The sequence below is a fragment of the Zeus faber genome (assembly GCF_960531495.2).
Source record: "Zeus faber genome assembly, chromosome: 3".
NCBI classification, from domain to species: domain Eukaryota; kingdom Metazoa; phylum Chordata; class Actinopteri; order Zeiformes; family Zeidae; genus Zeus; species Zeus faber.
This window is the reverse complement of record NC_137190.1, coordinates 25733708-25748708: the sequence shown is the minus strand read 5'-3', so window position 1 is coordinate 25748708 and position 15001 is coordinate 25733708. Positions and strand designations below refer to the sequence as shown.

The 15001-nt window shown below is 43.5% G+C and overlaps 1 protein-coding gene across 3 annotated transcripts; it reads right to left on the bottom strand.

Moving 5' to 3' along the window:
* Positions 1 to 5836: 5836 nt before the first annotated feature.
* Positions 5837 to 14617, bottom strand: LOC307228277 (RNA-binding protein, mRNA-processing factor 2a). 3 transcript variants are annotated; one of them, XM_079997905.1, is made up of 9 exons: positions 14188 to 14617; positions 12152 to 12229; positions 11162 to 11200; positions 10901 to 10963; positions 9761 to 9911; positions 8487 to 8635; positions 6712 to 6784; positions 6568 to 6604; positions 5837 to 6117 (listed from the first exon to the last, which is right to left on the bottom strand). In XM_079997905.1, the coding sequence occupies exons 1-7, from the start codon at positions 14476 to 14478 to the stop codon at positions 6719 to 6721; spliced, it is 837 nt and encodes a 278-aa protein (XP_079854031.1). In that variant the 5' UTR covers positions 14479 to 14617; the 3' UTR covers positions 5837 to 6117; positions 6568 to 6604; positions 6712 to 6718. The 3 variants fall into 3 exon arrangements, with proteins under 3 accessions (XP_079854031.1, XP_079854030.1, XP_079854029.1); XM_079997904.1 differs by having other exon boundaries at positions 6573 to 6604; XM_079997903.1 differs by having other exon boundaries at positions 5837 to 6604.
* Between the last annotated feature and the right edge of the window lie 384 nt (positions 14618 to 15001).

The window sequence follows — 15001 nt, the reverse complement described above, 5'->3', positions numbered from 1 at the left end:
AGTTGTGAATAGCCTTTTTTCTCTCTCGGATACGCAACGAGCGCCGGGGGGACGGAGGAGACGCAGTATTTAACAAGGCTGTTCGGGGGGCTAATTAGGAACAAGTGGGAAAACGTGCCGCCGCGCCGACATCAAACGCTGATTGGCCGTCGCGCGCCGGGCTTGGCGTTCCGCAGGCTTTTCCGGCGGCGCCGCCTCCCACAGCGGCGCCGCTCCCAGGTCAGGCCCCGCGTCCGCGGCACACGACTCGACCCCACGGCGCCTGGAACCAGCGGTTTCTCAACCCGGGGTCCGCGGACCCTCCGGGGGGGGGAGAGGTTCCAGGGGGTCCGTAGCGGATAAATAAATAAAATTTAAAAAAATAAAAAATAATAATAAGTACAAATTCACCGTAATTTCATTCACCGGGCGATGGCACCATTCGATGATGTGCAATCACGGCCGTTTTGATCACGGGTATGCCCATTCGGACGTCACGTTGAACAATACCGGGGTATAGATTGGGGTCCGGGAGACGGAATAGAAGAGACGGAAACAAAAAGAAGACTCCCCACGTCCAGGTTAAAAAACAAAACAAAAACAACAAAACCCTAAAAAAACCTACATTTAAGCCAGTGAGCTTTTTTTTTTTTTTTTTTGTAATTATTTTTTATTGACCTCATTTGCATGACGGGCGTATTTCGTTTCTCCATTTGAAATAGTTACAAGAACGTTTTCACCGTCCGCCCACGGAGCTGTGACGGCGAACCCTTATTTTAAAACGTCAGTAACGGGAGGCAAAATGAGGTCACACAAATAAAGCATTGACGTTCAACCCCGCCCTGATGAGTGGCAATTTGTTGCGGAAAGAAAGGCACAAAAGAAATGTATAAATATAGACTTGTGAAGCGATCACGCTGCGGACCCCCTGTAATTCCGTCACGTACCCCTAGGTGGCCGCAGACCCCCCCGCTTGAGAACCCCTGTAACAGCCTACTGCAGCCCACGAATGCACATTTTTAATTTTTGTTATTTTATTTTATTATTATTATTATTTTTTTTTTTTGCATCCCAAAGTGAAAACCCTGGAAACCCCGCTGCGTAGCTGTACGTCGCATTGAAAACGCGCCGGAGTCACACTTGCGGCGTTCACCGACCACGTCTGACTAACGGAGCCGCGACAGGACTGGTGTCGTTCGCAAACGATCCAGTTCCCTCGAACGGCTCCGTTTGAAGGGCTCTTTTGAACCGGCTCTTTTGTAGCAGCGGAGGGAACCGAGTCAAACAGATTTGTGCTGCTGTTTGTTCAGCTCGCTGTCTCCTACGTTATCTACTGTAAACGAGGGTTCACTACCCGTTCTGCGCAACAAACAAAAAACAACCTCGCCGCAGCAGTTGTTCTATCCCATTTTTGTGTTGTGAAACTTTTAAACATTGTCCAAATACATATATATTAACGAAATAAAACAAACACACTTAGGTGGGGTACCATATTTTTTACGTTTGCCAATACGCAGAACGACGACAACGCACGCACGCACGCACGCACGCACACACACACGCACACACACACACACACACACAGAGACACACACACACACACACACACGCACCAAGAACGAGGAGCGTTTCTTTTGAACGGCTCTTGGTAAAACCAACGCAGCCATAACACCGCTTCCCTCCAAAGGGCCGAAATTGCCATCGCCACAAAGCAGCAGATACTGAAGTAGACCTCTAGGTGGGAGCACCGCCCGAGAAATATTGTTGCTAAGAAAGACGTGTATCTGAAATATTCCACAGACTACAGAGTTCTTCATCGTCGACCCCTGGAGCAAACATTTTTGCATGTTCAAAATAATATATAATTAATTGTTATAAGTAATGATATATATTTCTGTATAATTTGTTACAATTTACATTCAATGTTTTTCATGTAGAGTCATTCTTACTTTTAGAATAAACAAAGGTGAGTAAATGTGAAAAAAAATTGTTTTGTTTTGTTCATATTTCCCTTAATTTCTTGTAGGTTTCTGTGGAATCCATCCATTGTGATTCCGAAAGAAGATCCACATTTGTCCCTGGACCAATATTATTGATCTGATTCAGTCTGTGGAAACCCTTCCCCTTTGGTGGCAAGGTGACAATTTAGAAGATAATTTTAATATGGAAAAAGCGACCCTTATTCTATGTGGTTGTAAAAAACCCTCATAAAATAGTCGGTTTAAGTGCGAAATAAATGACTAAAATAAGACTAGTGCATTCCTTAGGCCAAAACACCATTAGGATAAATAAATTCATGGTGAAATTTTAACGTTTCATGTTTCCCAGCACCCCCAGTCTTGCGGCAGCTTGGAAAAAAATGTAGTTTAAATCGTAGTGGAAATCGTCGTGAAATAGAATGTCATCGGGTTTACTAGTGGCATCATTCCTCATGTGTTTGTGAATAACAGGTGGGTGGAGGGTGAATCCATCCTCATCCTCCTCGCTCTCCCTATCGATTTACTGTCCATTCAACTGCTCAGGGTGGAAATGATGTTTGTACATGAAAGGTGGAATGTCCACCTTTCATGTACAAACCCACCAGCTTGCTGGGTTTATTTTATTTTATCCTGTAATATGTTCATAACATAACACACAGTTCATTCCAGCAAAGTGTGCCCATTAATTAATTATTCATTGAGTCATAATATTGAAGGCCACAAACGGTGTTATTGATTAGTTTTATTAGTTTATATATACATTTCTTATCATATTATCTATGTCTTAGTTGTAACTTCAAACATATTAGACCGGTCACATGGCATAAACATTAATACAGCATCAATCATTTGATCAGCTTTGATATGGTATAAATGTAATTTGTGAAAAAGCACTTTTTGTCAATCTAATGGGTTAACATCTTAAAATCAAACATTTTCAGGTAATTACCCATTTCTATGTACCTGTCAGCTCCTCCATGTTCTACACATACCTATAACGCCTATATACTTAGTTGCATTGATTTCTACCTATAACTACAAGTAAACCATTGTTTTAACACTCTTAGAGATGTTTGCAATTTATTGTGTTATGTGATATATTCTTTTTTTGCACAAGCAGGGTCGAGCAAGGTGAGGAGAGGAGAACGATCCAAAGGAATCGTGACCACATGGCTCCAGGTTCTCTTCTTTCAGCCTCAGCTCTCAGTTGTCCCAGTCCTACCAAGGTGCCCTTGAGCAAGTCACAAAACCCCTCTCTTCCACTTTCCCTTCTCCTCTTATGGAAGCCTACAGGGGATTATATTAAAATGAAAATGTAATTCTACAATAGCATTATAATTTTCCACGTATGTTATTTGAGTAAAAAATTTAAATGTCATTATACAATTTGCATTTTCACATACTCATATGGGAATTATATGACCAAATTAAAATGAAAATGTAAAAGCTGTTTGACATTTAACTTTCAAAGTCGTACCCCACCCCCAGTGGACAATATTCAAATGTTAGTTCAATTTGAAAATTAAAATGCAATATAAAAAATGTCACCTGGTTTTCCATTTATACAAGCAATACTTGAGTCACAATTAAAATTGAAATGCCATTTTCTAACAATTTGAAAATGAAAATGAAAACAGCATTGACATTTAATTTCCAAAGACTTAACCTGCTTTGCAGTGGACAATATCCAAATGCAATAAGCGGAACAGCGTCCCCAGTCTATTGCATTTACATGTTATCATGTTCTCTTAGTGTCAAAATTCTAATGTGATCTGAAGTTGTGTCAGGACGTCAATCATTCTCTGTAGGCGGGACACCGTGGGCGGGACACCGTGGGCAAAACCGAAACAAAGCAATAAAATGTTATTTAAGGAAAAAAAAAATAATAAAGGTTGGGATTTATTTATTTTACACTTCTGGCGGAGCTCGGGTCGACCGTACTTGGCGTAATCTGTACTCCGGTCGATGCAAAGCCATATCGGCCCGTGACTGCAGGCCAATCAAATGAGTTCCGGCTCGCATAATCGGGCTCGGTCACCGGTGCTACTTCGGTACTCTATGTTGTCCCGCCTACAGAGAATGATTGAAGCCCTAACTGAAGAGCCGCCGTGGTGAGAGGATCGACAGATTGCATTTTCTTTTACGCCAAAGAAGCTTGGTGACATCTAATCCAACCGTGAAGCAAAGAATCTGTCATTAGATTATTTCAACAACCGTTCATCCAATCTACTTGACACGTGGAGGCTGTATTGCTGGGGACCCAAGGACGTGCAGTGTCAAATTTGGTGCAACTTGGACACGTCTAATATCGATAAACTTTCAATAAACAGCGTGTCTTTCCCTGGTGTTTGACTTTAACCAGTAGTTTCATCTTCCAGCGTGGAATACAGGACCGAATCATTGACATTGTTAAACTGGGCCATTAAAATTCCTTAGAAAGAGTTAGATTTTGAATAGGTATGCAGTAGTGTAAAAGTAAATGCAGTTTACTGAATTTGGATATTGTCCACTGTAAAGCAGGTGGTGTGTGTCAAATGCCGTTTTCATTTTCAAATGGTTATAAAATTGAATTTTAATTGTGGCTTAATTATTGCTTGCATTTTTCAAATTTGAATTAACTTTTGAATATAGTCCACAATACAGCAGGGTACAACTGAAAATTAAATGTCATGCAGCTTTTCCCATTTTAATATGGTCATAGGATGTCCATAGGAGTATGTGAAAATGACAATTGGATTATTGCATTTTCACTCAAATAACGTGGAAAATTATGCTATCGTGGAATTACATTCCCATGTTAATGTAGTCCCCTGTAGGCTTCCATACGCTCTATTGGATGTAATGGTGGGGTCCATACCTGGTTGATTGTACACTTCCATGCTTAATTTTTGCCCGGCCACGTCGAAGATACTTCAGTGTGGGGAGGTAAAGTCAGTGCATTCTACTAATCCACAACTAGGTGTTGGACGTTCAAAAAAAATAAACCAGGGAAAATGTCTAGGAACGGCACTTGAGTATCAAATTATGCATATGGAGAAAAAAAAACAATTATCCGAGTGTTATAAAACTTACAACACAATGATGGCAAAGAAAAATTGATTAATACAGTTATTAGTTAATGCCAAGCGACTGTACCTGCTAAAGTAGTTCTATTTCCAGTGCCTTTGTATCTGCATTAAACGCAATCTCTGAAGGTAACCAAGTCAGCTGACATAAAGTTCAAATGTTAATATATAGCGACAAGTGGCGGCATAGTAAACAGCTGGTCCTGTTGGAATGACCATTAAAAGGGTCCCAGGAGAGGCCATGACGCCCGGCGGAGCAGAGCTGCTTCAAACACCGTCCCACACAATGCACAGTATATCCACAGAGAAGCATTGCTGCATTTGAAATTCAAGCTTAGTGAATTATTAATGTCGACATCTGATGTGCAGACTAACAGTCAACTACCATAGGAGTGATTGTCAACTAGATTGACATGTTCATCTGCCCTAATCGTATGAGTGTAAATACAGTATTCTGTAATGTAGAAATGACAAACCCAAGACAAATGCATTCACTTGCTTGTTTTATTCATAAGATGGGTATACTCTTACATCTTATGCACAGCAGATACAAAGACAAACAAGTTCTAAACCACAAACTTAAATTCCTTCATCACCCGAATCCTGCATTTCAAAATGGCCCCCGCCCAAAAAACAAAACAAAAACCCCAACCTTTTGTTTGCAGCCCAGTTTCACATTCTGGAAGATCAGCATTTCACCGCAATCTCATTTTAGCAGTCAGGATGGCACAAGCCACCCTCAGAATACGCATTTTGATAACCACATCCCCCTTTTAAACAAATACAATTGCACCCCCCCCCCCCCAAAGATAACTACTTCAACAGGATTATACGATCAAAATAACACCAAAAACACATGAGACGACTAAACATCAAACTTATACAGGTTCATTATTTAGTTGCACAGAAATGCATAAATATACATCACGCAAGAAGTACAAAAGCATTTGTACGTTCTCTGCTCAAATAATAGCAGACATCGATATGACCGAGTAGGGACTAGGGTCAGAACGTAGGGATGCATTCACAGGGTCCATGCGAGATAAGCCATTTACACAACAGCCTAGCTTTCACGGAGGTAAGACCAGCTGGTTCTAAAGGGGAAAACAGAGGAGGTTCGTCTAGGCCCAGGTAAAAAGGCAACACAAACACTAAGCAAATTAGGATCCACAGAACCTCTGTGTTCTAACTTCATGCCAAAAAGACTAACATGCAACAACTCTTTTACACTTCTAAACCTCCGTGCCACAATAACCCATGGAAAGACGAGCTTACAAATGGTAACTTCAACATGTCATTTACCTCAGCAAAATATGACGCATGAGTTCACTTGTCTATGGTTGTTTTTTTGTTGTCTTTTTAAGTGCTAGACTGTACCAGAATAGTTGCCCAGGAGAAATCATAAGCTCTGGATGTACAGCAAGATGGTTTTACGACTCAGGACTCCCTCAAAGGAATCCAGAGGAGTTATAAATACTGTATGTTTATAATGCACATTTGTCCATTAAATAAACCTGATTAAATTAATGTAGAGCGTGGCAAACCTCACTTCAGCAGGACGAAGGTGCGGTTCCCAGAGGCCTGAGGAAACAAGCACACGGATTCGCATCATCGAGGAGTGCGTGTCATAGGAAGAACTTATTATAACAAAGTCGGGATAGACGGGACAAATGACGGAGGTTACTCACTAAATATTTAACAAAACTGCCGTGACTTCCATCCAGGCTGGGAAGTCTCAGAGGGAGTGGGGTACCAGCGCATCTAAAGAAACAAAAAACACAGTCATGCATGAGAGACAACAAAAGAGCTAAGCTCCGTCCTCATTTACCCAAACATCGTTTTGCAGCTTTCAACTCCATGATTTGTTTAAAGTTTATTTGGGAGTGTTTACGCAGCACCAAGTCAGTCCACCTGAAGTACTTGGGCTGTAAATCATTCAGTAGTTGGAGTGCAAAAGACTTGTTTCGGTGGAACGTCCCTGAAACGCTCTGCTCTCTGAAGCCGGGGGAATGTAGGTCACATTATTGGTCCATGAGGACAATCGTCCCAGAGTAATTAACAGGCGTGGAAATGAGTTTCACCTCCCTGTGTGTTAAACATTTCCACAGGATAAATGAGTCCATGCCTTTCTATACCAACACACTGCAACTAAAGCCTGTGTTGTGGTGGACTGGGTTACGGATTCTGTGAGACGGCAGCACATTCCTCTGCACTGAATTTTAAATAAAGAGGCAAAACAATTGCGAGGCAAACTGGTCGACACCATTTGCAGGTTCTATACGTGAACGTTGACGATACAGTACAACAATAAAATTACTCTAATGACAGCGGAGGATCGGCGGAAAGGCAATCTGAGGTATTTTACGGATCATTCATCAGATTCATATTGGCAGACTTTAGTGTTGATTATGTTCCTACAGAGAACACCGACAGCGGGTTGGCACCTAAAAAGAAAAACTGCATGACTGACAATTTCTCTTAGCAAATACTTGACATTCCTCAGCCTCTTGTCTCAAATAAAGTGGCCTATGTAATGGCTGCCCACTGTTTGCCATCGCACTCCCCTGTGCTCATATATTGGAGGAAGTTAGCTTAGCAATGAACTTTAAATGACCCAACAGGACAAATATTTTCCATTGCTATTGTTACCCAGAGCCTTGCAGCATACTGCCCCATGAACGTCTGAATTTAGACAGCAATTATGGGAGAATGGAAAGACTTTGCGGCCATTCCGTTGCATCTACTTAACCTAAACCATTTTGCTTTAGTCTGTGACAAGATGCCAGTATGAATTTTCAATAGTGCAATCATTTGAGTAGAAACTGGTCACCACTGATGCTCTGAATCAAGACTACTTCGGTTCACTTTGGCATGTTGTAATTTCAGATCGAGAACCCTGATTTTTTAACAAACAGTACATGGTGGTGCAATTTCTTGGCATAGGCTGTGCAGTTATTTGGTGCAACACAGTCTTCTTTACCCATTCATCTCATTGCATGAGGTCACATCTTGCACGTATGGCGGTTCATAGGAAACAATCCCATTTTAAAATGTAACTCATGAGAATCGGCATCAATATAAGATAGGCAAGGGCCTGCTTTGGAGGAAGAGAGCCCATACGGTGGTGATGAAGTCTGGGATGGATGATGGTGTTTTGAGGTACTACACAACATTTTAATTTGACTTTGTTCATGGCAAAGCTTATATCTTTCCTGGTATTTGTCTCACTATCGTCAGCTTCTAGGAGACCTTAAAGCCACCAAGATCCAGCTTGGATTTTTAAATTGTCCCATGTAATCTGCTCCTAGGTTCACTGTACGCATATGTCCTGCGGCAAAAGACAACCGACCAAGGCTACATGCCAGGTAAATCTAGCTTTCCTTTTCCGTGAAGTCTGCGCTGAATGTAATATACTTCTATAGGAGGAAATGAGAGAAAAGACACACACCGGTGGGTCCCTCACCTGGGCGTGGAGGGCAGCAGCTGCAGCGGCAGCCGCGGGGTAGGTGAAGGCGGCGTGTGGAAGCCCAGGGGTCAGTTCTGTGGTGTACAGAGGGTAGGGAGTCCAGGCGTCGGGGGACGCTGGGATCAGTGCTGCCCCTGTCAGGTCATCTGGACAAGTGGCGGGATATTAAGAATTACGGTGGAAAAAAACCCCCCCAAAAACAATAAAAACATCTCTTTGCGTACAAATTATTGGACTTCGGTCATAGAAAAAAGCTCTGCGCTGCCAGATTCAAGACACTTATAGACAAAGTTGTCACCTCTACAGTATGTGCATGTTAAATCTGGGTCCCTGTCTTAGAGTGAGTTATGAATTTAGCTGAATAAACACCCTGGATGTCTCCAGACCCCAAGGCTCTTTAGAGTCAAACATGACCAGGATGCACAGCCAAGTCCAGTATACCATTCTCTTTTAGAAACTGAAGGGTAAGAAACATCCTGCATTCAGCCTTTAGTTGGACAACCAACGAGCCAACTGCACAGAATCTAATGATGGCCTAATTGTTGCAGCTTGAAAGATAATTGGTCCCAGTTAGGCCCGCGGTAAGGTATGCAGGCCGTCTCAGACAAATACGCTACCAGAAAGCTTTTATGGCAGCCTCTTAATAGACGGAGCTTCTAATGAACGTAAAAGGCAGCAGGTTTGGCTATTTAACTTTCCAAGGCCACACAGGCTCGTCAGTACATGTGGGCTAAGGCAGGTTAAAGTTTGTATGCAAGAACAAATCTTTGATTTGAGCGCACACACAGAATGTGACCCAACTGATCATCCATGTCAACAGAGAGAGGGGCTATAGTATCCTCGTCAAACATTACGAAAAGGGATTTCACTTGAAGCACGACCAAGTAAAAATGAGGAAAACCAGCATACAGATCAGCTACCGACAAGTAGAGTCTGCCATCTCTGCCACCTTCAGTAGCACAAACCCTGACCTTCTACGAAATAAGTCACTTAGACACTACAGGTGCCACTGACAACCCTAACAAACCAACGAATCAGGAGGGTGAATAAGCAAAAGGGGAGGTGATGGCTGGTTAGCCGCACCAGGATAGAGTATTCCTGTTAAGAAGCGAAGAATCATCTTACATTCAGGAGGATGCATGCATGTGTCGAGTGAGTTAGTCGTCATTGGTTATTCAATGTTTACAACCAGACTATCCAGAGACAGAATTAGACTTCGACTCGGTGAGCGTGGATGAGAGAACCTATAGCGGTGCAGCCGGTAAACTTACATGGGTCCCGTGCAATGAAGTGTGCTCCTAGAGCAGGGTGGATATTTGTGGGATTCGGTGTGGCCATCAGCTTACTCTTTGCCATCTTCGTGTTGGCTTTAGCAAACTCTAAGCGCAGGGTCTGGGGGCTTTCGGGGTCAAAGCGGATGCCCTGGGGGAGAGACGAGGGAGGGGGACACAGTATCGTAAGGGAGGTGGGCTGAGTTTTATTGGGGGGCGGGGGGGGCTACTGCGCACTAGCCTCACATGGCCACTCCTAAGCTCTGTTTCAATACTCAAGATGTACCCTTCATTCTTCCCTTTGAGAATTAGTTTACCATACCACAAGAGTGACGTGGCAACACTGCTCTCGACAGGCCGATCTGAACAGCATCGGCCGCAACTAGATAAATAGGGACAGACTGAAAGAAACACGAGGTATTTCGACATGCTTGCATCTCCTTTTCTTCAAGACCGAGAAGTGATGTGGCCACTGGGCCAGTTCACCCAGTGGCACAGGCCAAGAAGAGAGGGAGATGAGGAGGAACCGATGCTGGGACTTTTGGGGTGTCATTGTATTGTGGGTTTGACCCTGCTTGTGTTCTGTGCCCTAAGCGTTGTGCCCACATGCAGGTGAGTAGTATCGTATGTGTCTGTGTGACTGCTAGTGTGTCTAGAAGGTGATGCTCATTTAAGGAAGGCTAGGCTAAGAGAGAGAAGTGTTAGATACTGCCAATGTGGGCTACTGGGTGACAAAATAAGGGGTTACACTACAGAAGATGTGTCCAAATAATACTACCAATGTGGCTAAAGTACAGGTATTACAGTAAAGCGGTGATATGCAAATGAGGAAGGCTATACCAAACTTTGAGGATGTGTACCAAGGACAAAGTAAACTACCGTTAGGCTACAGGATTCTGGTCTCTTTCCAAAAATGGCCCTGCCATTGAATTGTAAAAGACAAAATGGGTTGCTTTGAGAGATGGGATCATTTTGTGTAGAGACTTTTATTCCCATTCATTCCATTCAGTCGTAAATCACAATATCAGCAATAGAAACAGTTATAAAACAGCACAAACTGAGCAGCAACAGAAGTGCCGATGAAAAGCCATCAATAATGCAAGCCTACTGTCAACTCCCATGTGGTCTGGCGATGCTTACATTTAATGCATTTTTCGCAGCTTCGGCTCCAGACCGACTGTCAAAGGTTACAAACCCAACGGGCTGGAAGACAAAAGGCAGGAGGAGAAAAAATAAAAACAACAAAGGGCACATTGAGACAACCGGTCCTTTTTTCCAGAAACCTTAACAGTAAAACCTTTTTAATCCCCAGGTTGAGATGATACACATTTTAACACATCTGTGTGTCAAATAAAAAAGTAAACACATTAGAGCCTTGGGAGTCACTGATGAGCTTCTCACCTGTTTTGATGTTAACTTAATCAGTGACCCTTCATAACCCTGTGGAGAGGAGAGATAGCCAATTATCCACTGTGCAGTCACATGCAGGAAACCAGGCATGAACCTCCAACCGTATGAAGGGAAACATTAGTGATGCACACTGTAGTTCTGTTCCGGAAAGCAGGTCATCATTAAAACTAATATATCATGATTAACACATTGTTATAGAGCGGGACAGAAGGTACACAGCATTCATTCATCATAAGGCAATACTTTGATGTTTGATCTTCAGGAGGCGGAAGTATTAACATCGAATTTAATAACCATTAGTAGTCAGATAGGATCTTTTCCAGATTTGTAACAAAGGAAAATTAAACAGCCTTTATTGGCCGTGCTTTAAAGAAGAAAAAAGATTTAGATCTGTTATCATTAAATCTGACCCCTTTACAGTTAAAAGATTAAATATAACTAACCAAAATAGATTCTGGCATTTAAGCATTATATTTGTATAATTATTTATTTTAGTCACATTTAAACTGCTTTGTCATGGCTTGAATGTTTAATGTCAAACATAGGCTATACTACACATACCTATATAATCAACAGGGATGGCAATGAATCCTGTGAGCCGTTTCAGAACACTCAAAAGAGGAAATGTTTCCACAAACTGGGGAGGCTTGCTGGGTCACAGGGAGGGATGGTTGGCCAATTGCAAGCGCTACTCATTTACACATTCCACAAAATCATTCATGTGCGCTGGATAGGCACTTCCAATTTAGTTAGTTAGGAGGTGGGTGGGAATGCCGTTTATGGAATTGGACGGGCCCAGTGGAATAACAGAAGCATGGATGAAACAATGATGTGGCCTCGTTTCCACAGATATCAGGGCTGTCATTAGCAAGCCATTGTTGGGATTATAGCAAGGTACAAAGATACAGATGAATACTGATGCCATGTAGTTTGTGAGTGCTGTCAAGATTGGGGGGGGTGACATTGTTCCCATCCAATTACCTTGAATGGTCTGAAGAGAAGGTACAGCTCCCTGGGCTTGATATCAACTGGTAGGCCACTGACAAACAGTGTTCGTACCTAGAGAGGGGAAAAAAAAAAAAAAAAAAGTCAAAATACACCTCCCTTTCCTTTTTAGGTATTTAAGAAAACAGTGTCAAACTCAGGAAGGAGAGTCAGCAATAACAAAACCTTTATGGATCAGTTTTAGAGATGTCTCCGCATATGCCACAGGTCATCCAGCTCTACCCATAATACCAATTATAGTCCAGGTTTATAATAAGCTGGAAATTATCAAAGAAATTAATGTACTTTTCTTTCCTTATTTCTTAAAAAACAAAACCTTAAATGAGACACACACAGATGTGGACCGACTATTGGATTACTGAGTAAGAAGTTCTACTGTCCAATATAAAATCAATAGATGGATAAATAAGACTTCTAGGTGAAAAAGGAAGGTAAACTCCATACCAGGGTTATTCAACTGGCAGCACACGGGCCAAACGTGGTCCGCCATATGAGCATGCAGAAACAGTGAAGAATGTGCTTATATAACCTGATAGAATATTATCTAGAAATGTACTAGTTTATTTTAAGGTTTTTGTAAATTGATGAAAATAAGAATAAGGTGACTATGCATTAAAAAAAAACAAAAAAAACAAAACAAGCAAAGCAACACTAAATTAAAATTTCCTGTTGAATTTATTAGGCCCCTAAACCGGTAACATGACGGAAATCTGGCCCCCTACAGAGGCCAGTGGAAAAGCCCTCCACTACCCTAGAGACAGCCTTTAATTCATAAGAACGTATTGTATTAATATCCAGGCAGACTGGAGAGAATATTGGGAGATCAGTTTGGTCTCAGAGCCGGGACAGCGCGGTGTAGTGCGGGGGTGGGGGTGGTGGGGGACGCAGAGCACAATGGGCTGCCAGAGGAACAGCGCGCAGCATGACAGCATTTCCTTCCTGACCCTCCGGCCCGGACCCACCGCTCCTCAGGTGCCGCACAGCAGCTCAACAGCCCTGACAAGCAGGAGCGGCGGAGGCCCAGCTGGACACCGACTCGACGGAGCTGTTATAATCCGTCCACTTACTTCTACAAGGCCGCGGGATGACAGGGACTTCATCCGTCCGGAATTAAAGAGGGGCCCCTCGGCCCTGCTCCCCACTGCGGTGGATGTATTCCCGTGTTTTACATTCGTGGCCCCTTCACTGTTTTAATGTGAGCCTGTCACTTATCAACATTCGTGGGTAAACAAAGTGTGAATCTTTTCCACCGGGCCTTAAAAAATAAACCTGAACCGAAGGCGTTCATAATTCGAAGAGAGCTGAAATATGGACGGGAAGCCAGCCACATCGACAGAGATAAAGGCTCTTTTTGGAACGGAAGTTTAGGCAATCGGACCCGTGTAAGAGATAAATGCCATCGGCGCCATTTGTCCTCGCAAAACGCACGTCACGGCATTCCTGATTTTACACCAAATGATGAATATTAAACCATTTCGCCAAGGAGGCCTGCCTGGCTGGAGATTGTGCGATGTGATATATACACACACACGTACCAAATCATCTACTAGGCCAATATGTTTATCACAGAAAATTCCATAATTCCAAATTACACACAAGAAGGTCATCCTCATGCATTTGATATTCAGCTCCTGGTTCTTATGGTTAAGGGGCGGGGGGTGTCTTTACATTTGACATGATTTTAGATTTAACAGCCGGCATGAGACTCACAGTTCCAGTTCACATGGAATGGTGGGTTTTAGTGATGGAAGCAAAAAAAAAAAAAAAAAAAAGGGCGAGACACCTGCCTGGCGTCCTTCAACGAAACACAAAAAGGCCATCCTGAACGTGAGCTGTAGGTCCACGGCCGCAGAACGCACGGTTGTCCGGACTTTCTGTCCGGACTCAACGTCGAACATGAAACGCGAAACAACCACGGGGAGTTCAAAGCCCGCAGCTGGGCTCGGAAAGACGCGCAACAGCTGGACTTAACTATACAAGTCATAATTATTATTATTTTAACGGCTTCTTACCTCCTCCTCCATGGACACGTTGTTATTGGGCTCGGCGTCAGCTTTGAGACTCATGTTGGCGGCGGCCACGGCGGCGGAGATAGAAGAAGACGAAGAAGGAGAAGGAGGAGGAGGACAAGAGGAAGACGTAGGAGAGAGTGTGAGGTTCCTCCTCGCCGGGTACTTCCCACCAGCGCGCCTGCAGCCGCGGAGAACGTCCCGGTGGCGCCCGAACTTGAGCAGAGACGCGCCGAAGTGAAGCCGCGCGGCGGACGAGGAGCAATCCGATGATGTATTACGAGAGAGAATCATTCATAAAAAAAAAAAGAAAGAGAAAAAAGAAAAGAAAAGAAAACTAAACTATAGGTGAGAAAGTGGATGTGCGAGAGAGAGAGTGTGTTATGTGTGTGTGTGCGCGGGTGGCTTGGTGTGTGTGTTGGTGTGGGTGTGTTGGTGTGGGTGGGTGGGTGGGTGTGTGTGCACGGTGCAAAGGGTGTAAGAGTGGGAAGAGAAGTGCGCGTCCGGTTCCCTGCTCACGACGATGACCCCCCCTCCAAGAGCTGTGGGAGCCCCGCGCGAGAACAAGTCAACTTCGCCCATTGGAGCGCGTGGTTCCTACGCCCACCCCCACCCCCACCCCCTTTCAATTAGGTCATCAATTATGTTGGAGGTCTGCTGCGCTCGCTAATCAAGCTGGAGATCCGCCTCAGCTGGGGTGGACCCCCCCCCCCCCCTACACACACACACACACACACACACACACACACACACACACACACACACACACACGTATTTTACATCCCCGTTTCAATGGGAACCCCAAAATATATTTTTA